The 25208-nt window shown below is 42.9% G+C and overlaps 1 protein-coding gene and 1 long non-coding RNA gene across 2 annotated transcripts; one reads left to right on the top strand and one right to left on the bottom strand.

The window, feature by feature from the left end:
* Position 1: 1 nt before the first annotated feature.
* On the bottom strand, positions 2-7230 carry ATP6V1G1 (ATPase H+ transporting V1 subunit G1). The gene is made up of 3 exons (XM_031450290.2): positions 7012-7230; positions 3431-3531; positions 2-799 (listed from the first exon to the last, which is right to left on the bottom strand). The coding sequence occupies exons 1-3, from the start codon at positions 7091-7093 to the stop codon at positions 626-628; spliced, it is 357 nt and encodes a 118-aa protein (XP_031306150.1). The 5' UTR covers positions 7094-7230; the 3' UTR covers positions 2-625.
* Positions 7231-7302: 72 nt separating this feature from the next.
* LOC116152723 (uncharacterized) lies at positions 7303-24668 on the top strand. Its single transcript, XR_004136353.2, has 3 exons — positions 7303-7431; positions 8704-8800; positions 22521-24668. It is a non-coding gene; the product is annotated as an uncharacterized LOC116152723 (long non-coding RNA).
* Positions 24669-25208: the final 540 nt, after the last annotated feature.

Here is a 25208-nt window from a genome sequence, read left to right as displayed (position 1 = left end):
GTGTATGACAGAGTCTTTACTTTTAAATGAGTATCAGTACACCAAGTAATAACATGTGACAAGTTCCTGAATTCTATCATCTAGTAATTTTGATTAAGAGACACTGAAAGCAGCCTGAACAATTATACTAGTACTCATTGTTCTAACCCTTAGCCAGAAAGGACTGTTTTAAGGCTGGCTGCTGATTCATGTAGATTACAAGTAACTATTCACTACTTTTTCATAGATAAAGCCCCTGACCTTCAAGAAAGCTTTAGGGAAAAAAAATTTTTAATCCCTTTCTTTCTTAAGAAAAAAAAAAAAAAGTTTAACTATATCTAAGAAAGAAAAATTCAGTATTGATATATATATGCTGCTTGAGCAAAAAGGCATAAGAAAACAACGTATATGCATTAAATTGCTAAGAAATATGAGGTAAAAAGATAAAAATCTTTGGATAAGCTCTAAGTTTGTATGAAGAAGCTAGATTTGCTATTCTGCAAAAAGTGAAGGAACCTACTACGTAATATACAGAAATAATTTAATGCCTTTTCACAAGAATATAACTCAAGCCCTGCTAAAGCTTCCCATTCCATGAAGGCATCTAAAACGCCAGCCATGGAACGGGCACGTCTTCCTTCCTCCCCTATCCGTTTATGCGGTAGTTTTCGTGGATTTCGGGCCGGATGTCGCAGACAAAGGCCAAGAGTTTATCCAAGACTTCATCCCTGTTCTGCCGGAAGTAGGTCTGGAGGATGGTCATCTTCTCCTGGGTGTCCTTCTCCACCTCAGTGCTGCAGCTGCCGTGGGATCCCAGAGCCTGGAGCCGGGGAGCAATGACAGACGGGAACATCAGGACGGTGCTCCCGTTGGCCGGGAACACTGTTTAATAAGCAACTTCCTTATTTTTGAAGAAACCCGACTCATCATGAATATAAATTACCAGCAGTAGGCGACGTAACATTGTGACTGAGGAGCCAGTGAGAAGTGGGCGCTCCCACAGTTAAGGGGAGCATAAGGTGATACAACCACTTCGGTAGCCTTTCAACATCTATCCAAGGTAAACTGCACAGCACTGCCACTGCTAGGAAATTATCCCAGAGGGTGACACAGTTCCATCTCTCTATGGAGTCTAATGTGCAGCCTTAACCACAGGCTGGAATGAACCTAAAGACCTAACAACTGAGGCCTGGTGGCTAGTAATAAGTCTCCTTGTGCAGTTTTAAAAGGGGAGATATATGGTGTTGGGAAGGAAAAAAAGCTCTTAAAAAATAATAAACACAAGGAAGAAGCAATTTAGGAGGAATATAGTCTCACTATTATTGGTTAACATTTTAGTTTCACTGGTATATCAATACAGGACACCTGTCCTTTCAAATATAAATATTCTAGAAGCATGCAGAACAGTGACTGTTTCTGAGGAGGATTATAGGTCTGGGTGAGAAGCAACCTATCCTCTCATTGTTGCCCGGTGTTACTTATTATTATTATTTTTTAATATTTAGTACTGCAAACCTTTTTAAAAATTTTAATTTTTATTTTATTTTTTGCTGTGTTATTGCTTGAAGTTTTGGCACATGGATGTCTTAGCATTTCAGTTTCCATTTACAATTTAACATACACTGATGCATAAATTTTCTTTTACTGTCTACTGTCTTCTCATTAACTGTTGTGCCTACTTTATTAGAATGTGACCTATCAGCTTCTTAAGGCATCACTTTGTGTCTGACCCTTTTCATTGCCTAACCTGCTGCTGCCTCATTACGTATGTGAACGACTGTATCCCTTCTTCGTATCTGGGTACCACATTAGTTCACAGAGCATTGTCTCATGTGACCTGTTACCTATTCCTCCATAACCTATTAGGAGGCTCTCACTCCCCTTTCCACAGATGAGGAAACCAGGGCTCAGAGGTCCAAGTGAACAGGCAAAGGTTCAAACCCAGGGCTCCTCATACTATCACTGTTCACACTACAGGAATACCTGGAGCACTTCATAATGGCTGCCTCAGTTGCTCATTCATATTTTTAAAAGTCCATAACCCCTACTCAGTGGGGGTGGGGAGGGGCACTACCTCTGTTCTTTGAATATGTACACGGTATGCAAGCACAAGATGCTGTCCCACAAGTGAAGAGGGTGCCATGCAACGCTGCTAGAAAAACTCAAGAGCTCACGCTTGCAGTGCATTATCGAGACTGTCTTCCCAAGCAGCTGCAGCAGAGATGTAAAAACAGGATGAGATGGCTGCCCTGACAAAACTATTTCTACACTGTCTTGTGGGCAGTCTGACATTTTACAGCACCAGTCTGCCCAGTTTGAGTCAGAGACCCATTTTAAGTTTGAACGGCACTGTCACTGCCCAGTGCAAAGAGGAATGAACCTTTTGCTACTTACTGCTAAGAGGGAGGCGTGAGCCTTTAACCACTGTTGGCCCTGGGGGGGGTGGTGTGTGCCTGGAACTAGTGGAAGCCACAATATAGAACTTGAGAATGAAGCCCACAAGGCTAAGGCAGGGATGAGAGAGGGAAACAGTCCTGAAAGCATTAACTAAGCTCCTAGGTCAAAATAGTGAAGTCTTCACCTGGGTTTCTAATCATATATTTCAATAAATTCCAGTCTTCTGTTATCCGTATCCAAGAGTCCTGATAAAGGTTCTTTTCTCTATGAAGCCTCTTCCATCCTTTCTCCTTTCCAGAATTTCCCTCTGTACTTTCTGTGATCTGTTTTTGTACTGTTATTATATGCATCTTACGCACTGTGCTCTAGCCTATCCACTGGTAAGAGCCTATCTATTAAAGTGGGGCTCCACCTGATTTATGCTTATGACCATCACAGCCCTCATCAGCTGTCCATTTGCATGACTTACATTTTATTACTAAGTGTCCCTGACCACCAGACTGTAAGCTAAGTTCCATGAGGACCATGTCCATTTCTGTTCGTAGCTGATGTCCTAGCATCTGGCATAGGACCTGGCATACAGTAACTGTACAACAGATATTTAATAATATCTATATTTAACATATATATTAAATATTACATTCCTTATGTATGATTATACTTTATAATGATATCTATTAATAATTTAATAATTTAACAGGGTAAGTGTAGACTAGAATTCAATGTTAGTTAAAAACTGATCACTCTGGGGAGAGAAGGGGCCAGGGGGCAGAAGAGCTCAGTGGAAGAGCACATGCTTAGCATGCATGAGGTTCTGGGTTCAATCCTGAGTACCTCCACTAACAGAAAAAAGAAAAGAAAAGAAAAAAATTTTTAAAAAACAAAAACTGATCACCCTAAGAGATTCAGCCTAAGCATCCAATAACCAAATTTTCAAATTTCAGCCAGAATCAGAACAGCTGAGCTATGCCAAATATTCTGTGAGCCGAAGGGGAAGGGGAGGAGAAGGAAACCTCAGGAAACTAAGGCAGCACTGAAAATAAACCAGGCCCACCGCAGCCTCCTTGGCCTTGAACTCCTTCTCCCTCTGCAGGCGGTACTGTTCAATTTCAGCCTGGGCTTCTTCTTTGGCCTGCTTCAGCCTCCGGTTCTTTCCTGTTTTCAAAGGAAACAGCTACATCAGGAAGTGGTTAAGTGACAAGAAAAGAAAGCAGAGACTGAGATGGTGAATTCTAACAATAAACAAAGAAAAAAGTTTAAAGATAGTCTCAAGAGACATGCATGGGAAAGAGGGAATTCAGAGCTAACAGTACAGGTTCTTGCCTCCTGTACTTAACTAGGAAGTGACTAGATAAAAAGGACTGCCTCTCTAACTACAGACCGTAAAAATGATGGAAAAAATTTTGGAATGTTTCAGAATATTCTCTCAATCTCAACTACTAAGAACCCACATAAAATGGGTGACATTAGCCATCTGAGGAATTCTTTCTCTTCCTGAGAAGTAAACAACTATGCAGCTGATTACAATTGAAGCTCTGCTCATAAGCTTAGCAAGGTGGCTAATTTGCTCCCAAGGGACATCAAGCTAAACTGTAACTAATGAAACAGATGATGCAATACTGGAAATGAAAAACCATGCCTGTGCACAAGGAAATAAGCAATGGAAGTGGTCCTAGGAAGGAATCCTGAATGGAGAGCACTGGACAAACATCTAAGAAGTGAGGAAATACAGGGGCTCTGGTTTCTAGAAGAACCTCGTTTAACATACAGCTGGAAAAATTCTCTAGGTTCTATCAGAGCCTGTTATGAAAACAGACCACAAGACCAACCAACAAGTTTCTGTTCACCAAACTTCTCAGGTATCCAAAGGGGAAGAAGAGGGGAGCAGGTCCTAGATAATCAGTCTGAGCATTTATTTAATTCAGAGTAAAAGACTTCAAGCACCTAAAAGCAAGCTGTGTTGGAATTCACTGTGTTATCTGCTCAAATCCCACTCAGCCCACGTAGATGAATGAAACTGAATTTAACCTCCCACATCCTGATTAACAACAGGATTTTGGACTGGTGATGATCCTATGACATCAATACTCCATGAGGCTAGTTTAACATCAATCAACAGGCATCCAAGCAACCCAAGGACAATTTTTGCAAGTAAATATTTACTCCAGTACTATTTAGGGCCCCCTGCTGTCTGCTCCAGCCAACCTTTACCCCAATGCTTCACATGCTGTTCTCATCGGCCATATGTTCAAAGCCATATTCCAAAGCCAAGGTTCTTTTCCAAACCAGCAAATAACATGGCCCAAACATCATGCAGTAGCTCTACATAATTTCACAGTTCCACTGTCCTGATCACTTCCAATTCCGATGGCTCCCTGAATTAATTACTTAAGATAAACCATTCTCTGCCTGTCAGCAAACATCTTCAAAGTTCAATTTTGATTGACTTCTCTGAAAATCAAAAATAAGTATTTGAACAGGAAATCTTTTTTTAAATCTTATTTTATTATAAGACTTATATGTGGAGGCCAGCATTTGGTTTCACTCCAATGATACAAACTACAAATGTTTTTTTTAAATTTTATGGTCCGGGCGATGATTTCATGAAAAAACTGGGGTAGGACCATTTTACCACATCATGCACTACCTCTTCCCAATTTCAAACTGGGCAAGTCAACGATAATTACAGATTAAGACAGCCAATTCACTTTTTCAAATTGTAGGTCTTCTCAATACTTCTGTTCCCAACTATGGCAAATTCTGAGATGTACATTAGCCATAAACTCACTCCTTTAAAACAAATTCTTTCAGTCAATGTATAACAGCTACCTGAGATATACAAGCCCCTGCACCAGGCCTAATGGGATAAAGGAAGGTGTGAAACATGACCCATCCCTGCAAGGCCCTCAGAATCATTCTTAACCATAGGCCAAGTATTTGTTCCTGCACTTCCCTCAAATATTCTCACACGCTTCCCAACAGACAACTTCTGTTGCTGATGAGCCATCACAGGACAAACTCTGAGAAGTCACTCTGGAAATACTGTATCAAGGGTATGATCAGAAATACTCCATGAGGAACAAAGAACTTTACAGTCACCAGAGCAAGAATAGGAGCTTGTTCCCATCTCCAGCTCCTTCAAAGCAAGCTTTTCTAATGAAATACAGAGTACCACAAAACCCCTAACTATAAAGTACAAGAGCCATGCTTGAAACCTACTTGAATATGGGATTAAGAGTATACATCCTATACTCGAAGAAACACCAAGAAATTACTAAGATTAATAGTTTTTGGTATCCTACCCTAGCTATGCTGTTTCCCAGGGTATGTTCATATCATTTTTCCCTGAGCCTCATTTTTCCCATCTATAAAATAGGAATAAAAACATCTACCTCACCAGATGGGAAACTGAATATGTAAAGTTAGTATGATACAGCCCAGGAGCTTAGTCTAGTGACTGAGCCATATGAAAAAACAAAACAGGTTACTGCACTGTGATGACAGAAACAGACACTTGGGAAGGACTCCTAGCCTAGTCTGAGAGTAACAGACTACATCAGGAAAGACTTCCTGGAAGAACTACTGTCTAACTGAATGAAGACTAAGGTTAGAAGAAAAAGAGCGTAAACTAGGAAAAGGCTCCTCCAGTCAGAGGAACCGGCTGTGCAAAGGCTTGCAGGTGAAATCAACGAAAGTGCCTCTGAGCAATCACTATGTCTGGAAGAGAGTACCTAAAAAAAAGTGAGACTAGAAAAGAAAGCAGGAGCCTGACCCCAAAGCATCTCCTACACTATCTTAAGGAATTTAGGCTTTATTCTGCAGGCACTAAACTTTCGTTGACTTTAATGGAAATGGGGAAGTCATAGTTGCATTTTAGAGAGGAATGACTCTGACTGCGGGGAGGAGAATGGAGTGGGTAAGAGGAAGCGTTCTACCACTCACCAATCTAGATTTGATCCACCTGTAAAGCTCTTTAGCAATCTCAATTTCTCAAAGCCAACCCTTCTCTCACCTGCAATTTATCTACACAATACTTGCTTCTTTCACTGGGGCTTTGAATACCGCAATGATGTACCGAGTACTGCCTCTGGCACATATTACCCACATTAAAAAAAATTAAGGAATTAAATTAGGAGCCTCAGAGAATTTGGAGTCCTGGACTAAGATACTGACTGTAGGGATGGAGGAAAAGTGAACAGATAAACCTTGGGGACTGACCAAACATGGCGAACGAGAGAGGGTCTGAGACGTGGCGAAGAGAACTCTTTCTAGACTAAGCAACAGTCCAGACGGTGGCTCCTTTCTCTGAGACGGAAGACCTCAAAGGAGCAAGTGGGAGGGGGAAAGACAACGAGGTCCATTCGGACAGCCCATTTTACTCGCCTCCCAGGCCTCAAGAACGACGTCCACCTATTGTCTCCACGTCCAATCTACTATCCCACATCGCAGCTTCTAGGCGACCTACAAGCCTTCCAGAACCTCGGGTCCAGGGAGTAACGAGTCACACAAGCTTCTGCGACTGTAACCACCCCTCCTGTCCACAGTCTTTCAGGCCTCACCGAGCTACCACCCACCGCGGCCTGGCTATAATCCCTGAACTCGCGTCACGCCTAGCAACCCCACCCCGAAACTCACGCTTGCGGGCCTCCGACACCTTCTCGGCGGCCCGCTTCTCGGCCTGGAGCAGCTGCTGGATGCCCTGCGACTGGCTAGCCATGGCGGCAGCTACTCCGAGGCAACGGAAAGCGGCCTAAATCGGCTTGATTGCCCCCTTGGGTCAGCTGACCCAGCCGCCCAAGACCTGCGCCTGCGCCTGCGCCCGCCTCCCGGCGTCCCGCCCACCGTCACGTGACCGCCGCGAGGCTGCGTCAGCTGACTGCGCTTGGCGTCCTGTGACTCCGTCGGGAAGGGGCGGGGCAGGGAAGGGCGGAGGACGGAGAGCGGAGGGCTTTGACTGCGCCTGCGCAGAATTTGTCTTCGCTTCCTTCTGTTTTCACAGCCGCAGACTCTTGCAATGCCTGTGTTTTCTCTGGTTGCGACCTTGTGGGCGCTCTGGTACGTTGTCGTTGCCGTAATCCCTCCCTTTACAATTAAGCTCTGATTCAGGTCCAGAGAGGAGGGGCCAAGTCTAATCACGCTCCTTTTCTGCACACTGCTTTACTCCCCTCCTTTGTAGAATTTTCCCCGGCACTCAAAATATATTAAGGATTAGACTTCTTGGCAGTCTCTTGGGATGGAATTGGAATTGGGAATAGGGAGACTTGTGTTCAAGTCTGCCGCTAATATGCTGTGTGATTTGGGAAGGGATGCTTTCCCTCTCTGAACTCTAGTTCAGGAAAGGATTAGACTGTTTTCCGTAAGTATTTAATGAATGCTTGCCACGATCCTAGACGACTGTTGATACTGAGGCTACAGCGGAGACCAAGACCAGCAGGATCCTTGGTGGAGCGCAGAGTTTATGAACAAAAGCATATTAACTAAAATAATAGAAAATTACAGACTGCGATAAAGTAATGAAGGAAAAATGCAGGTTGTGGAGGTGCCTGTGAAGACTCTCCCAAGGAAGTGTCATTTAAAATGAGATCAGAAGAATGAGAAATTGGTGAGGAAAGGATAGTGGGGGATGATGGGGGTGGAGGGTGATTACGGGAGAAGGACCCACATGTGTGGATTTAGGGGGAGCAACTTGGCATAGAGACGTATCCCATCACAAATAAGGCAGTAGGAAGCCAGTGGTTGAGTTTACAATATGACAAGCAGTGTCCTAAACACTACACAACTCCTGTTGGTAACTTAGAAGTAGAGTTATTAACCCCATTCTATCGCTGACAAAACTGAAGCTTAGAAAGGTTAAGCAACTTGCCCAAAGTCACACCCCTACTATCTGTCAGATGGGGCATCTGAATCACTCAGGTCTGCAGAGTGGAACATCTGACCCACTGTGCTCCTCTTTAAGAATTTCTGGGCAGTGGAAAGGACCAGATGATCTTACAGAATTCACGAAGACCAAAACATGGAATGATGTGGGAATTTTTTTTTTTAGTTTTAATTTTTTAAAACAACTTTTTTGGCAGTGTGATTTCTGTACAGTAAACTACACATATGTGAGTTGTACAATTTGATGAATTTTGATAGATGTGTACACCTATGAAACCACTGCCACAATCAAGATACCTAACATTTCCCATCACTCCCCTAGAGGTGTACATTTCAAACTCCCAATTTATCCCTTCCCACCCCTTTTACCCTCTGGTAATCACGAGTCTCTTCTCTGTGTCTGTGAGTCTTTGTAAATAAGTCCATTTGTGTCTTTTTTTTTTTTTTAAGATTCCACATATAAGCGACATCAAAATGTTTTAGTGGAAGTATCTCTACTCCAGGAGGAGCTGGATTCCTGCCCAACAGGACGTTTTCATTTGATGAGGTTAGAGGTGGGGTTGAAAAGAAGGCTGAAATCTGACTTTTCTATCCTTTGCTGTTTTAAGAACTGATACTTAACTGGTCTCTGGGACTTTTAAGTCCAGTTAGTGATTTCTTGGGAAAATTTGTCATTTTTGGTGTTTTGAGAAAACATAATTCATTCAATCTGTGGAGGACAATATACACTTCTAAGTGTTGATGAAAAATTAATCAGTGAATCTAAGAAAGAAATGGAAAATTTTATTTGAGCCAAATTTGAGGATTATAACCCAGGAAAAGCATCTCAGAAAGCTCTGAGAACTGTTCCACTGGTTAAAAATCAAGGCACGGTTTTATGTTTTTGGAGACACAGGGCTGTACATCAGATGACATATTATTGACAGTTTACATAATCCAGATCTAAGCGGCGTCCTAGGGGGTCATGTGACCCCTAACAAGCTCAGGAAGGAATGTTATCTTTTGAGGAGTTGTCTTGTTGATGCCAGGAAAAAGTTGCTGTTTATGGTTGAGCAGGTATTACCTGCTGATGGGGATGTTTTGGTTGATGCATAATGTAGATACACCATGCACGGTGAGGAGGGAGAGAGGAAGCCAAAGGGCAGACAAGAAATTTTTTTAATGTTAACATTTTTCTTGTCTTGCCATAAAATACGAATTTTATTTCATGCATGTATCCAGGAGAGACCCAGGAAAACTGAGTAACTCACCAAAATGGCTGAAATCTTCACCTTAAATACTGTCTTCAGCTGAAGACAAAAGAGGATGTTGGGGATAGGGGTTTGGGACTTCCAAGGGGTGGGGGGGGAGGCAATTAACATGAAGATGGAAAAGCAAATGTTTGGTGAATAAATGTTTGCTGACCATGGCAGAGATAATGGGACACAGAGTAGACTCTGGTCTCTAAGAGCTTACCCCACCGCACCCAGCCCATCTTATTTGCAAATATCTCTGGTGATAGCTCTATTCCAGGAACAGGCCCCCTTAATTCTTCAGGCAGTTAGGGGGAAGGTCAGCATTTCTTCCTGAGTCTTTTGGGCCTTGATTATTTTCAGTTCAAAATAATCTGCACACCAAAGAGACATTTTGCGGTGGCAAGTCTCACTCCCCTACAGTGGCCAGTAGGACTGGAGGGAGAGGGGATGAAGAAGGGCTGCTAACTGGTATCAGTTTCTTTTGGGGATCTTGGAAATGTTCTGGAATAAGGTGATGAGGGTTGCAAACCCTTGTAAATACATTTAAAACACCAAATTGTACATTTGAAAAGAGTGAATGGTTCAGTATGTGAATTATGTCACAGTAAAGCTGTTATGAAAAGAGAGCAACGATGGTTTTGACGACTTGCTCAGTTTCTAGTCTATAGTAAGTGCCGGCAAACGGAAGCTGTTGTTCTCATCTGGCTAGGGGGTGATTGTTTGATTTACAAATCTGCTCCTCCACTTAACAAAAGCCTTCACTTCAGGGTTTCTCTAACAGCCAGCTTCCTTGAAGCATCTAAATATCTACCAATTCCCCATTTTTTTTCTTGCAGCCTTTCAAAAGTTTATTGTGTAAAGAAGGAAACACTAGACAATCTGTCCTCTGAATTTTCCAGACTGGTTTGGATTTTCTGATTATCTGAGTGGGTGTTTGTTGTCAGAACTTGGGTGCCTTGGGGAGGTGTCCCTCAATAGCTAGGAAATGAGAGTGAAGCATTGCCCTCCAGGGGAAGCCTTGAAGTCTTGAGCCAGTAGGCCAGAGCAAAGATTAGCCAAGTCATCTGAAAGATACAGAGTGAATCCCAGACCCTGTTCCTCTGATGAGGGAAGGTATTAGCAAGTCTAGGAAATAATGTGCCCGTTCTGAGGTGGAGCTATTTGGACACAAGCCTGAAACAAGGTGAGGGAGAAACAGCAATCTTTCCAGACCCCAGGTCAGCAGTGACTAAGGAAGTGGGTTTCTCTCACTGCCTGGGCTTAGGAAACTGGAGAGGGTTCAGGTCCCAGCCCTGTCATACTTGCTAGGTGACCTTGAGCAAATTACTTAATCTCTGTGAGCTTCAAGTTGTTCATATGAAGTTAATAGTATACTAGGGTTATAATGAGGATTAAATTAGTTAACATATGTAACTAGTTTAGAATGTACTCCCAATTTATAAGAACATAGCTGTCTGTTCTTACTGTATGTGTAGCATGGAAGATACCTTTATTTATTACTTTTTTACACATTCTAGAAGACATTCAAATGAAGAGAATTAGCCTTGAACTGTTTGTTGAAGCTTAACTTTCTGGTGGTTGAGGGGTCTTCAGGGATTTTTAACAAAGGAACCTGATCTGATTGTAGAGGAAGAGGTAACCAGCCAAGATTGAGGTGTCTGTCCTGCGTAGGGTTCAAGGTCAAGATGAGTGGAGAGCTTTTGAGGCAGAGAACACAGCTCAAAGAAGAGTACGAAGGCAAGAGAGAGCATGGAATATTCCATAAAGAACAGTGAGGCTGGAGTGCACAGAGGGAGCGGCAGAGGGTCTGAAATGAGGCCAGACCAGGTGGGGCTTGGAGGCCTTGCTAAGGACTTTGACCTTTATCTTAAAAGCCGTGGGAAGCCAGCAGCTCAGGAACAGGGATGTGTCTTCTGAAAAGACTGCTCTTGCTGTATCTGTATGCATGTGTATGAGTAGTTTTTGTTTTTATTTTTTTAAATAAATGAGGCTTAATATGTAGTCAAATGTAGTTAATTTTTATCCTATTTTCATGATGTCGACAAAAAAATTTGAGAGTCAATCTACGAAAGAAATAGAAAGTTTTACTCGAGCCAACTTGAGGATTGTAACCCCAGGAGACAGTCTTTCAGAAAGCTCTGAGGACCGTTCTGTCCTTCAAAGGTCAAAGCACTGTTGTGCATGTTTTTTGAGGAATAAGGTTATAGGTCAGATGACGTATTGACATTTTCCACAATGCAGCTCTGCAAGTACAAGGTGAGTGATGGGTCATCATGACCTTTTACAAGAGTAAGAAGGAAGGTTCTCTCCCTCTGCGGTCAGGCTAATGCAAGTGCACAATACAAGCTGAAGTGGAGAGAGGAGGTCCAAATGGGTAGGGGAAATTTTTATGTTTAAATTTTTCTTGTCTTGCCATAAAATATGAATTTTATTTCATTAATGAGATTGATGGTGTTAGATTTTTATCTGAGTCCTGTGCTCCTGGAAAACGGCAAACAGTTCAGAAATCCCCATAAGCTTTGTTTTCCAAAATCTACACTTTTGTGTTTCTGGAAATGACTTACGCAAAAAAAATCCACTCCTCCCCACATAATTGAGAAAAGACTCTCTGTCCACCAGTTACCGTAACTCCCACAAATTCACTGACAACTCTCTTGTTCACCTGTGGTGAGACCAAACACAGATTATCCCATCCAACTTCCTGCTCTCTGTCTCCCGAGTGATTAAGATTAAAATTGTTTGTCCCTGTGAAACTAGCCAGACAATGAAGGTAAACACTTCCTGATCAGCTGGCTCAGACTTCCTCTGACTGCAGAACAATTCCAACTCTGCGTCACTCCACCTATAACTTGTCTAACCTTCCTGTGAAAGTCAAAGATAAAACCACTCTGCCAAGACATTTTGATCCTTCACATCTGGTTGGCTCTCCTTGTTGCAGTAGTCTGAATAAAGTCATCCCCTTAATTAATCTGTGTTTTGTCTTTGACGAGCTCTTTCAGACAAATAAATTAATAAACCAGAATTTGTGGAAACTATAATCTTGGCACTTATGTGCCATACAGCAAGGATGGATTCAGTTCAGCTGAACACATCATTCATTGAGCACCTTCTCTGTGCACAGCACTTTGTGAGGCACTGGACTGCAGGATGCATAAATCTACCAGCAACAACATGCTATTACCTTCTAGGTAAATTGTCATCATCACAACTTTCTTTGAGCACTTACGACAACCTTTTGAAAAAGATATTATAGATATTATTGTCTCTGTTATCTTAGCCTCAGTTTTCTCTTCTGTAAAATGAAAATAATCGTGCCTACCCTTCAAGGATGTTGAGAGGAATCAATGAGTGAATGCATGAAATGTTAGCCTGTTATTATTACAGACTCTGTTGGGAAAACAGTTTGGTCTTCTGAAAGGAGTGAGAGGCCATTGCCTACAAGAAGACTCTAGATCCCACTTGGTGTCCGCCACTCTCTCAGCTCACCTACGAACCAAGTGGCCAGAGGCTGATCTTTGCAAAAAGGTCACCATGCTTTTGCTCTTGTGACCCTGCAACTCTAGTGTGGTAGAAGCTGTCATTGCTCCACTCAATTCCCTGTGACCTCTTAGTGGGCTCCAGCCCATTTCCAGCTGCCAGTATCTGAATTTCTCAGACTGAAGGCTTCCCCCCCCCCCGAGAATTGAGGAAGGTTGCTTTTTCCAGGTACAGATCCAGCTGAAAGGGACTGGGAGCACTCCCCAGCGAGCAGCCCTGAACCCGTGACACTAGGGAGTTGGCATATAAATACCTCTGTTCCCTCGACCTTTGGGTGGGATAATTCTGAGGCATGTTTTGTGCTGGGTTTCTGGATTTAACTCTCCTCTCCCACTGGCTTAATAATGCATTGCTCCTTTTTTGGGTCACTTGTATACCCTCCTACCAGCCTGCCCTGCACCTTCCACATAAGAACTTGCTTCAGGGTCTGCTTCCCAGGGAACCCACACTCACCACCAGGCTCAACTGATTAGATAAGGATTGAGCCTTGACCCAAGACAGCCACCCATGGTGGGCCAGAACTCCACTCCGTGCATGGTTATGATTAAGCAAAGCAACCTGATTCTTTTTCTCAGGGAACGGAGAAGGAAGAAGCTAAAGTAGGGAAAAGGAAACGGCAACAGATGAGCTGGACCCTGGCACCCCCACTGACGTGCTTCCCTGGGTGTGCGTAGGTCTCTGTTCAGTTTTATAACATTTTCCACCACCTGAGTCAGCATAAGCATGGCGATCCTCACAGTCTCAAAAAATCCAACTCACGGAGGCTTCAGGGTCACACAGACTTGAGTTCAGATCAGTTCTGTGTGGTCTTCAGCAAATACAGCTGAGTGCCTCTGAGCCTTGTTTTCCTCGGTTCTAAATGGAATAATACTAACCACCTCACAGATATTCATAATAATTAAATAAAGTAATGTGTGCCAGGCAACCTGGCACATAGTTTGTTGTCAGTAAATGTGGCTCTGTCCCTTCCCTGAGAACTTCTACAGGTACTGGCATCTACAAATAGTTCCTGTCTTTTGGTCACCATAGCGACCCTCGGCAAGCTCATACATTTTCTCTAATGAAGCTGAGATATTTTCATTTTTCCCTGCTGCACTTGTCTGCATCTTGCATAGATTAAAAACTCCCAGAGGAGTCACATTTTAGAGGATGTGGTCTGATCATTTACAATCCACATTATCTTCTGAGATACGGGCAAAAACAATCAAACCAGAAAAATTGAAAAGGTTCAATTCAGTCTTCCCTGAGCCTGAAGAGGCCTCTATATTTTTGGTGGCTTAGGGAACATCTAGAGGTTGGGACTGAGAACAATTGTTGGTTGGTTTTGGAAGGAAGAGTAGCCTCTGGACAGTTGGTATCGTTTGAGAGAACCCCCACAAGCAAGCCAGCCTGCATCACTGTTTTTCCCTCCACCTTCCCTTCGGGTTTGTAACTCATTTTGATTCCTCCTGAGTACCTAATCGTACCAGGACCTGAGCTAAGCATGAGGGTCTCAGATATAAATCTGGCCCAGAACCTGCCCTGAGGAGCTCACTGTCAGCAACATCATCTTCCTTCTTTGTAAGATGAAGGCATTGGGCTAAGTGATTTTTAAATCCATTCTTACCTTGAAATTCTATTATTTTTATAAACATGAGGTCAATTCTAGGAGGAAGCCCTGTGAAGAAAGGCTTTACTTGGCGATAAAGGTAAAGATGGGAGACGGTCGAATTGTCATGGATTTTTGCAAAAGCTCCAAAGTGTTACCAAAATACAAACCCAGCATCTCTCTTTTTGTGAGTCTAAAAGGACTGGTCATGTACCTGGGAGCCTGGCACGTGGATAAGCTGTGTCCACCAGTGAGATTCAGAATGTCTGGGTCAGATCTCTGCAGTTATTTCTGCTTTAATGCTTGTTTTGAAGATGTAAATTTGTTCCAATGCAATTGATTTATTGGAGAACAACTTAAATGTAACGCAAATTTTTATTTCATCCGCAAGAAACATTAGGTGAAAGCAGAAAACTGCACCCTCCTGTACCAACTTTGTAGTGTCAAATAAAAAACAAGTCTGGATTGAGACACAGAGAGACTTTATTGCAAGAGATTTATTTATTTCTCTCTACAATCACTGTAGAGAAGAACCTCCACCATAAGATGTGCACCTGCTCAAGGGTTAGGCCAAGAGGTTTTCTTTGATGGAGAGAAGTAATCAAAGCCAGAAAGAACCAGCTGAGGAAAGAAGGATAAAAGGCTGGTATGGTGGGACAGAGTAACTCAGAATGTCAGCCCAACTCAGGAGGACCCTAGGGAGGGGCTGTATGCTGGCTCATGTGAAGAGTGGGCCAAAGCTCAGGGCCCTGGGAGAAGGAGAATTTCATAAACCACAGTTTGGTTGACATGAAGTTTGTTCTGACTGATCAGTGGGGCAAAACAATATAGCAAATCATTTATATGGCCAAGAATAGGAATTTGGAAGGTCTGTGTCTGGCCTGATCATAAGTTAATAAGGGGGTCATCCACTGTAAGAGAGTGGTTGTGTGGGCGTATGGAATACTGGGGGCAGAGCGGAGGGAAGGAGGTGGGGTGGGGACAGAGTGGGTACCCACCATCCAGAGTCACCCCAGCCTGGAAGAGAGGGGGGAAGTTTACGTATAGATGCTAGTGAGCTACCTGTCAATTTCCAAGCAGCCTCTGCAGAGCCCAAAGCTTGTGCTCGGGAGTGGGGAACTGAGCAAGCCTCCCTGCTCCCCTCCCTTAGTGGGCAGCTTCCTCTCACTTATCAGGATGGGGAGAAGGCTGCAGAGACTGCTTTGAGAGGCTGAGTGTGCTAATGAGAAGATAGCGCACCATCCATAATTCCGAGTGTGTGGGATCAGGCCCAGGGGAGCTTTCTCTGTGCAGCCTCCCTGGTTTGCACGCTGGTTAAGCCCTGGACTTGCTGTGTGATCTTGGGAAACTCATATGGCCTCTCTGGTTCTCAGTTGGTTTCATTTAATGCAATGTTATGGGCTTGCACTACATCAGTGGTTTCTACTGTTGCTCCCAACAGCATCTGATGGCATAAAGGTTACTCTGGGAGGGTTCCGGTGGGGGGCCTTAAAGGCTGGGAGAAGTATTGCCTTGGACTAATGGGAGGCCCTCAAAGAGGAAGGAGATGGACCTTGACTTCTGGACATTTCATACCTAAGATTATTGCCCTTTAGAATCGGAGAGCTTAGAAAATATCAAGAGTGTTTGCCCCAGACCTGCTGACTCAGAATCTTGCAGGGAATGGGGACTGGAAAAAAGCTCTCCAGGAAATTCTGAAGCAGCAGGCATTGGAGATCCAAGATCTGAGCCAACCCATTGTTCTGCCAACCACCTCCTTCCCAGCTGCCCTGCTGCCCACCCTGGAGATGCCAATGCCAGGAGGCAGCCCCCACTTCAAAGGGAAGGGAAAAGCCTTCTGAAGCCAGGAATCTGAAAACATCGGGGACCAGACAGCAGCAGTTCCTCGGAAGGCAGCCGATCGCCTGCCGCCAGCTGCTCCGAGCGCGTTCACTCACACACACCTGTTGCGTGGCGCTGCCAGTCTCCTCTGAGAAGCATCGTTTCCAGAGCCACGAGTCTATGAAGATCCTGAGTGGAAATATCACTCTCATTGAGCTGGTGACAGACACAATACCAAGAACAGCGCACTTATTATCACTAGAGAAAAACATTGAATGGGTTTTCGAATAATTGCGGAATGGCTCACACAGCGCGCGTAGGATTTCATTATCAAACTTGGCTCCGCTCCTCTCAGACATGCCTTTGACACCAGTGGTTTCTGAATTTGCATTCCTAGATGGAAGATTGGGATGCAGATAGCAGGCGGCTGAGACGGGGAGGGGAAGAGAAGGGTTCATATGTGAGCGGCGTGGTGGTTGCCTAGGAAAAAACCGATGCCGGCTGGAATTGTTTAATTACAATGACACTCTATGTGGTTTAAGGAAAAAAGGAAAGTTATTATTATTGACGGAAGAGCTCCAAGTTATATCGGATTCAATATCATAAGGAACCTTTCTCCAGCTTCGGGTTCTGCCTTCCTCTCTGGGGGCTGCCAGTGTGGGGACAGAGATAGTCACCAATGGCTCCAGCTTGTCAGGCTTCCAGCTTAGCCACTCCGTTCCTCCTTGTCTAGAAGATCCAGCAAGAGTCTGAGGGTGGAGTCTCATTGCCAGGTTCTGGACTTCCCAGAACGAAGCCAAGCGCAGTGGCCAGGCCTGGAGCCGCAAGGTGAGGTGAGCCCCACTCAGACGCTGTGAACTGATGGCACGGCCAGGTGCTGGGAAGGCACTCGGGAGCTCTCCTGGTCACCACAGCAGGAATGACCGCTTGCTCCGCCTGCTCTCATGCGCTGTGCTCACTTCTACCGTAGATTTTTCTAGATGCTTTTTTCTTTACCTGCTTGTCTTCCCCAGTGTTTGTGTGCTTTAGGGGAGCAGCTGTGACACCTGTCATCCGGACACTAACAGCTCAAAGCCTACTTTATAGTAGGTGCTTAATAAACCCAGAGGGAGGATTAGAGAATCTTGAGGTTTTGCCTTGACTCTGTCCCTAACTCGTATGTCAGCTTTGAGCCCTCCCTTCTTCTCCTTGGGCCTCTTTCTAATATACTAGATGAGGGGTCAGCAAACTTCCTCTGTAGAGGGACAGATAGTAAGAATTTCAGACTTTGTGGGCCAGAGGGTCTCTGTCGTAATTACTGAACTCCACCGTCGCACCAGGAAAACAGACAATAGGTGAGCAAGGGGGCATTGTAGTATTTCATTTCCTAAAACAGGTGATGGCCCAAACTCTGTCTAGCCAGAGTTTGCCACTCCTCTGGTAGATGACTGTTCCCTTTATTTATTGCTATGTGACAGGCCACTCGAACATATAGCAACTTAAAACAACAGCAATCAGTTATTTTGCCTGTGAATCTGCAATTTGGGGGACTTGGCGGGTAGGTTTACCTCTGCTCCAGGCAGTGTCAGCCGGGGAAGCTCAGCTGAGGCTGGAGGATCCATTTCCAACATGGTTCACTCACATGGTGGGCAGGTTGGTGCTGACGGTCAGCTGAGAATGCCTCTGGGGCCGTCGGTCCAGGGCTTGATGCTTTTTTATTTCCAGTTTTATTGAGATATACTTGACAAACAGCACTGTATATGTTTAAGGTATACAGCATAACGACTGACTTATACATATCATGAAATGACTACCACATTATATTTAGTTAACATCCATCAGCTCATACAAATTTTTTAAAGTAAAAAAGAAAAAGAAAATGACACTTCCTCCCATGTCACATTCCATCTGAATACTTTTTTCAAGCTGAATAGTCACATCCTTTGCCTGAAATGTTTAATTCTCTCTCCTATCCCTCTTACAACTGAAATGTAACCCCACCGTTTAGGGCCAGCCTCCAAAATCCCCTTGATACTTTTCCTAGTTCTTAGAGTCTAATGGTATGGATCTCATATGGTGGGAAGCTTAGGCCAACTTTGATCTTACACTTCATGCTTTTCTTATCCGTGTACTATATGCAGGGCCCATAATTTATTCCTCTCTTGTGGCTTTGTATATATAGAGGGTGCTTGGAAAGAGCCTGCTGAATGGAAGCCAACAGAAAAGCAGATCTCAACTCCCTTGCCACCCCTCCTTCCTGCCTCCCCAGTATGAATAATCCCAGGAACCAGGGCTGCAAATTCCCTGGCTGACCACGGCTGAATTGGGACACGGAGATGATGGCTTTCCCTTCATGCCTCTTGAATCTGATTTCAGGCTATTAGCAAAAGCAGCTAATCTTTCCAGAAAAGGCTTATGAATGCAAAGAGGTCCAATATCATCTTATTCCAGAGAAAAATTGAAGAGTTGCCTGCCCCATTGGAAACCAACTTTCCTTCTTGGCTTGGTTCATTGCCCCTGCTAACTGGATTTGTGCTTCTAGTCTATGCCTTAACATTTATGCCTAACTCTGACCCAGCCCCTTCCTTGCCCAAAACCCTTCAGTGGCAACCCAAGGACCTCAGGATGACATTCAAGCTCCTTATCCTGAAGTCCAGGGACCTTCGTGACCTGGCCTTTGTGTATTTGTCCAACTTCATTGCTGTCAAATCTCTCTCCTTGAATGAGCCTCCCCTTACCCCATTATATCACATTCTTTAGTCACTGAATTATTTGGAATCTCTGAAAAGATCGAGCCTCTTCAATGCCTTGGGACCTTCACCAGTGGTCTTGCCTCTTCCTGGAATGCCCTCCTTGCTGTGTCTAGTTGAGACTAGGCTCTAATATCACCACCTCCATGAAGTCTTCCCTCATTCCCCTCCTCCTCTCCCAACTGGGTTAGAATGCCCTTACTCTGCTCCCATGGACGCTAGTGCTCCCCTTGGCCATAGTAACTATTACACTGGGTTGATAGCTCTCTTTAAAAAATGTCTGCTCCCCTCTAGACTATGATCTCTTAGAGGGCAGAGATTTGAGCTTTTTTCTCTTCCAGTGCCAATGTCTGGCACACAGCCCGGCATATAATTGTCATTCAGCAGGTGTTTATTGGATGAATAAATGGTGGCTCATTACTTTTTAGACAATTTTGAAAAACAGAATAATAAACCTTAAAAGTCAAATAACACATTGGGGCAGGGGGTGGAAACAGTTGTTATAAATAGAATAAAGAGTTAATATATCTATATTACCAAGATCTTTTATAAACCAATAAGGAAAAACCTAACCTCCAAAGAATATGATGCTAAAAACATGAACAAAAATAAGAAACACAGCCAATAAACACATGGAAAAAATGTCCAACGAAAACTTACAAATTAAACATTATACCATTTCATGTTTCATATTAATAGACATGAAAACTGTCAATTCTTGGTTTTAATGAGGTTGCGAGGAAAGGGGCACTTTCATCCACTGCTGGTGGAATATTCCTGAGCTCATTTTTACAATATGTTCTAACAGTCTTTTAAATATGCAGGCTCTGCTAAACCAACTACTCTAGTTGTAGAATTTTTATTCCAAGGAATTAAACAGTAATACACACACATCTTCACATACAGCTCCCATTAATTTCTCATTATTTTCTGATTGATCGGCTGCCTCTAAGAACAGACTGACATTACAGTCATGGGAGCTGATAGTATCCAACCACTCATTCAGGGACAAGAGCAGAAAATCCTCATGTTTGGCAGTGCTTTGGTTACTGGCCACCAGCCTGTGGGAAGCCTTCCTCAGGTTGCTCTAATAAAGTTGGTCATGATTTATAGAGGGTCAACAAATTCATCACCTGCTGTTCTAGTTGAAAAACATCCAGCAATTACTTGAAAGATCAGTTTGGGAGGGGAATCCTGGCTTGGCAATTGGAAAGGGAAGTATTTATTGAGCACCTTCTGTGTGCCAAGAAGTTACTTGTATGACCTCATTTTATCTTTTGTTGGGCAGCCAGGATTATCTCTATTTTACTGATGGAAAAACTAAGATATAGTATAGGAGGAAAACCAGGATATGTACTAGGTATGCCCCACTCCGAAGCCCACGGATTTTCCATTGGAGCACGGTAGACTAGTTCTTTTGAACTTAGCACTTGGAGGTGCCATTGGTTGTGTAAGCAAAGATTGAACGTAGCTATTTTGGTTGTTCTTCATTAAACTGCATTGAATGAAATATTGTATGACACCCACATTCAGTAGCCTCACATCTTTTCTCAGGGACTTAATAATAACCTATCATTCAAATGGAAGGAGAATAATCTGCTTCTGAGCAGGACAGAGTGGAACAGGCTACTGAATGGATTCTCACTCAGGGCAATTTCCTTTAAGCAAGTCCTCAATCAGGGTACCTGTACATGTTGTGATAATTGATTGGGAACAGATTGCCCTGTCCTGGTAGCTTGGAAGTTCTTCTTGAATGATTCCTTTTTCTCCCATTCTATAAAGTAAACAGATAAGCCTCACTGCATTTGCATCACATCATAAGACAGGAATGATTATTTGGCTGATGCCTCCCTGCCTTCCCTGGAGCCACATCTTTCGGTTTCTCATGCCTTAGAGGAGCCCTGTGATGGGTTCAGAGCACCTGAACTGGGATCTGTGACTGAGATCAGGCAGCAAGGAAGAGGGACCAAAAACACTTCAGACTAGTTAGAAGGGACTTACTGGGTCTTTTGCTTTATTATTATTGTTGTTTTGGGGAGGTTGGTTTAATTCTCAGTTAAATGTTTTTTTAAAAATTAGATTTGGTTTGTTAGAGGTTCAGCAAATACATATAGTTCATTTGGGGTTTTTTTAGTTTCTTTGTTTAGATTTGCTTTTCCCTGCTTTAAGTTCAAATACCTGCTTTGAAGGTGGGGTGAAATATAAAATTATACAAAGACATTCACATATCAATCTAGCCAAGGAATATAACTTTAACCATCCATTATGAAAATTTAAAATATACCACTGACGTCAGCTGCCTCACTTTATCTTCTTGGTATCCCTGCCTGTCATCATTCTACAGATGGGAAATTTATGCTAAAAAGTAGTTAACTGACTTGTGGCTTGTCTAATATTATATCCAGTGGTTCTCAGTCTTGTGTGAGAAGATGCCGTTGGATACTGGGGTTGAGGGCAGGCCACTTGGCAGGATTAAAAGACTTTAGATAAAGGGAGCAGTAATTAAGGTACAATGGCCGCCGGCGTCAGAGAACAGTTTAGTGCATCATTAAAAGAGGCAGTTATCATGCTGTTTCCTAGAAGGAACCACCCCTGCAACTAGGCCCCTCACCAAGTAAACTTCTTTAATGCTGTGACCACACCCCATACGTATTATAGCCCTGCATTGTCCAATACATCAGCCATTAGCCACACAGTTTTTAACCTCCTCTTCCCCCTTTTTGTAGTGGGCTGGGTTTTAAATTATCAATGTTAACTGCCTCCAGGTGAAAATGAGTTTTTAATAAACACCTTATTACCTCTTCAAAAAAAATTATAAACTAAACATCTGGAAATATTGTAGGAGATTTAGAGATTCTCGGTTACCCACAGAGATCCAGAGAACCCTCTCCTTTCATCATCACTAGGTGAAGATTATCTGACCAACATGTTGAAAAGCCCTGGTGCTGTATCTTCATCATGGATGTCTCTCCTGGGCATGTCAAACTCAGCATATCCAAAACTGAGCCTTTGAAATGTGGCCATTCTGAATTGAGATGTGCTATAATTGTAATATACACACAGGATTTTGAAAATTTAGTATGAAAGAAAGAATATAAAATATCTCAAAAATCATTTTTTTTTCTAGTGATTACATGTTACAATAAACATTCTGGATATATTGGATTAAGTCAAATATATTATTAAAATGAATTTCCCATTTCTTTCAACATCATTGAATATGGCTATTAGAAAAGTTAAAATTATGTATATAGTTCACATTGCATTCCTATTGGAACAAGCTGCTCTGGAGATCAAGTCCTCCTCTGTTCCAGAAAATACACACTTCATTGGAGTTGACTTGATGTTTTTTCTTAGCTCTTAACAGGACAATGCAAGGAACAAGTTTCCTGAAGTTAATACATGATCCAAGACAAGTCCTGACCAAGGGAAATGGTCAGGATCCGTACCTGCTAAAGAGGAACAGCCGTGAATCAACAGCATAAACCCAGAAGACGATTCATCCCAGCCTCTTTCCAGTTTGGAAATCATTCTTTACATCATGGACTATTTTTCCCCCAATTTAGGGGAATTTGCCTTATTTCAAATTTTGCCCATAGAATGAAACTTAATTACCATGTTTTAAATCACAACATTTATAGTTCACAAAATTCGGATTTACGTGAATTGTGTCCTTGGGGCGCAGGGAGAGGCGTGCCTTGCTCTGCCCTGGATCAGGTAACCACTCAGTGTCCCATCCAACAGACAATACGCAATGGCTTCTTCTCTCAGTTATTACCAAAAAAAATTGTTTTAACATAATGATTAAAGCTTTGCACTACACATGGAGAGGCAGTCCAGTGGTTGAGAAATGCTGAATCAGTCAGGACAAGGGACAGGGCAACCCACAGGTCAGACATTCCTTTCACTCCTAACCTCATATGTAAATAGCACTCATGTTCTAAGCACCCCTGTTATTCAGAAACCACCAGATTGGGAAGGGACCTTAGGAGTTGTCAGGGCTGGCCCCCTGGGCTGTGCAGGGGTCTCCTTAGTGAAATTCTTAATAGCCAGCTATTAGAAGCACCCCCTTGGAGTAGAAAGCCCCTCTTCCAGGATCCAGGTAGTTGGAGGTTTTTTGGGGGTTTTTTGTAACAGCTCTGGCTATATAAACTTCATGCATACACTGAAAAAAGTGGTCAGATGTTCACTCTGCCATGACCTGAATAGGATATAGAATACAAAGCAACATTCTCTCCCCAAGACAAGGATGAATTTTGATGCAGGCTTAGCTACTTATGTTTTTCCATGCCTCATAACCAATTTCAGCATTAGTTGCCTCATCTTAAAAAAAAAAATAAATGGTTGGGGGAGGAGAGGGAATGAGAATACAGAGCTTACTGAGTTGTTTTGAAGACCTGAGAGGAGAAAGAACCCTCTGGATGCTAAGTGCTGCATGCATGCTGGTCTATTTGTCTCGATTCAGAGTGCCTATTTCTTTAAAACAGGCAGGGGCTGCTTTCCAAGTGCCCAGCCAGCTCTTGCCTTCACAAAGATGCATTGGCAATTACTCAGAGCCCTGTTGTCTTCTAGGCATTTAGAAATTGATTTGTCCCTGTGTTTCCAGGTGGAGAAGGTAAGCAGCTGAATAATGATCCATGGATGAGGGCTGAGAGTCCAGGGTGGGCTCTGTATCTGGAGGAAGAGGTGTGGGGCTTGGGAAGAGGTGACCCAGAGTCCCAGGGGAGAGCAGAGGCTGTACGCATGGTGTCCACAAACTTCAAATAGACACCAAAACCAGAGAGGATGGGACAGAAAGAGCACTTGATTTGGAGTAACGCAGACAGGGGTATAAATTCTAGCTCTGGCACTTACCAGCACTTACCTCAGAGAAGTCACATCATCTCTTTGATTCCCACACTTTCATTTCTATAAAATGGGAATAATAATAATATCTTCCTTGCAGTATAAAGTAGTGTTTAAGTATTTAGCATCTGGAGCTAGACTGCAACTTATGAGCTATATGACCTTTGGAAACTTGTTTTGTAAAACGGATTTGTGGAGGTATGATTGACATAATATAAACTGCACACGTTCAAAGCATACAATTTTATAAGTTTCTATGAAACCATCACCACCACCAAGATAATGAACACATCCATCACCTCCAAAAGTTTCCTCCTGCCCCTCCCACCCCTCCCAGTTACCCTTGCTCCCAGAAAACCACTGATCTGCTTTCTGTCATAATAGATTGATTTGCATTTTCTGTGTTTAGTGTTGGATCGTTTCTGTTGCTACGTCATCAAGTTCGCTGATCTTTGATGTTTAACAAGCCATGCGTGTCATCTGATACATTGTTACTCTCTAATTATAGTTTTCATCTCTAGAACTTCAGTTCGGGCATTTTGTTTTTTAAAGTACCTTCCTTGTATCTACTTAACATGTCTCATCTCTCCTCCAGCTTCTAGAACGTATGGAATAAAGTTATAATGACTGTTTTAACATCCTTATCTACTAATTCTATCATCTGTGTCATTTCTGGGTCAGGTTTAATTGACTTTTCTCCTATTTTACTGCTTTTACATACCTAATCATTTTTTTTATTGGATGCCAGACATTGTAAGTTTTACCATATTGTGTACTGGACATTGTTATATTAAACTAACAAATTTGAATAGAGACCATTTTAATTTAGTACACATATAACCAGAAATGATAAAATGTATAGATTTTAAACTTTTTTACACATTTTAGCCCATCCACTTACCATTTTATCTGGCCTGGTCATAGTTACATATTTCTAAAATATATTTTTGAGCTGTTTTTCTGGGATGTGGTTCAGTTACTTGGCAGCAGTAGCATTCTTTCAAGGCTTAACTTTAAGCTTTATTAAGCATGACCAGGGCGATACTTAGTCTAGTGTTCATTTTCTTTACTAATGAGGCAATGCTCTTTCCAGTCCTCTGATACCCCGTGTATTATGAGAGGCTTCCATTCTGTCTATTCCGAGTCCTGTGTGAGCTCTCATCAGTGTTCCCTCTAATTCTTTCAGGTGGTTCTTTCCTC

This window comes from Camelus dromedarius, chromosome 10 (genome assembly GCF_036321535.1).
Source record: "Camelus dromedarius isolate mCamDro1 chromosome 10, mCamDro1.pat, whole genome shotgun sequence".
NCBI lineage: Eukaryota > Metazoa > Chordata > Mammalia > Artiodactyla > Camelidae > Camelus > Camelus dromedarius.
The sequence above is the reverse complement of the archived record's forward strand: the minus strand, read 5'-3'. Positions and strand labels throughout refer to the sequence as shown.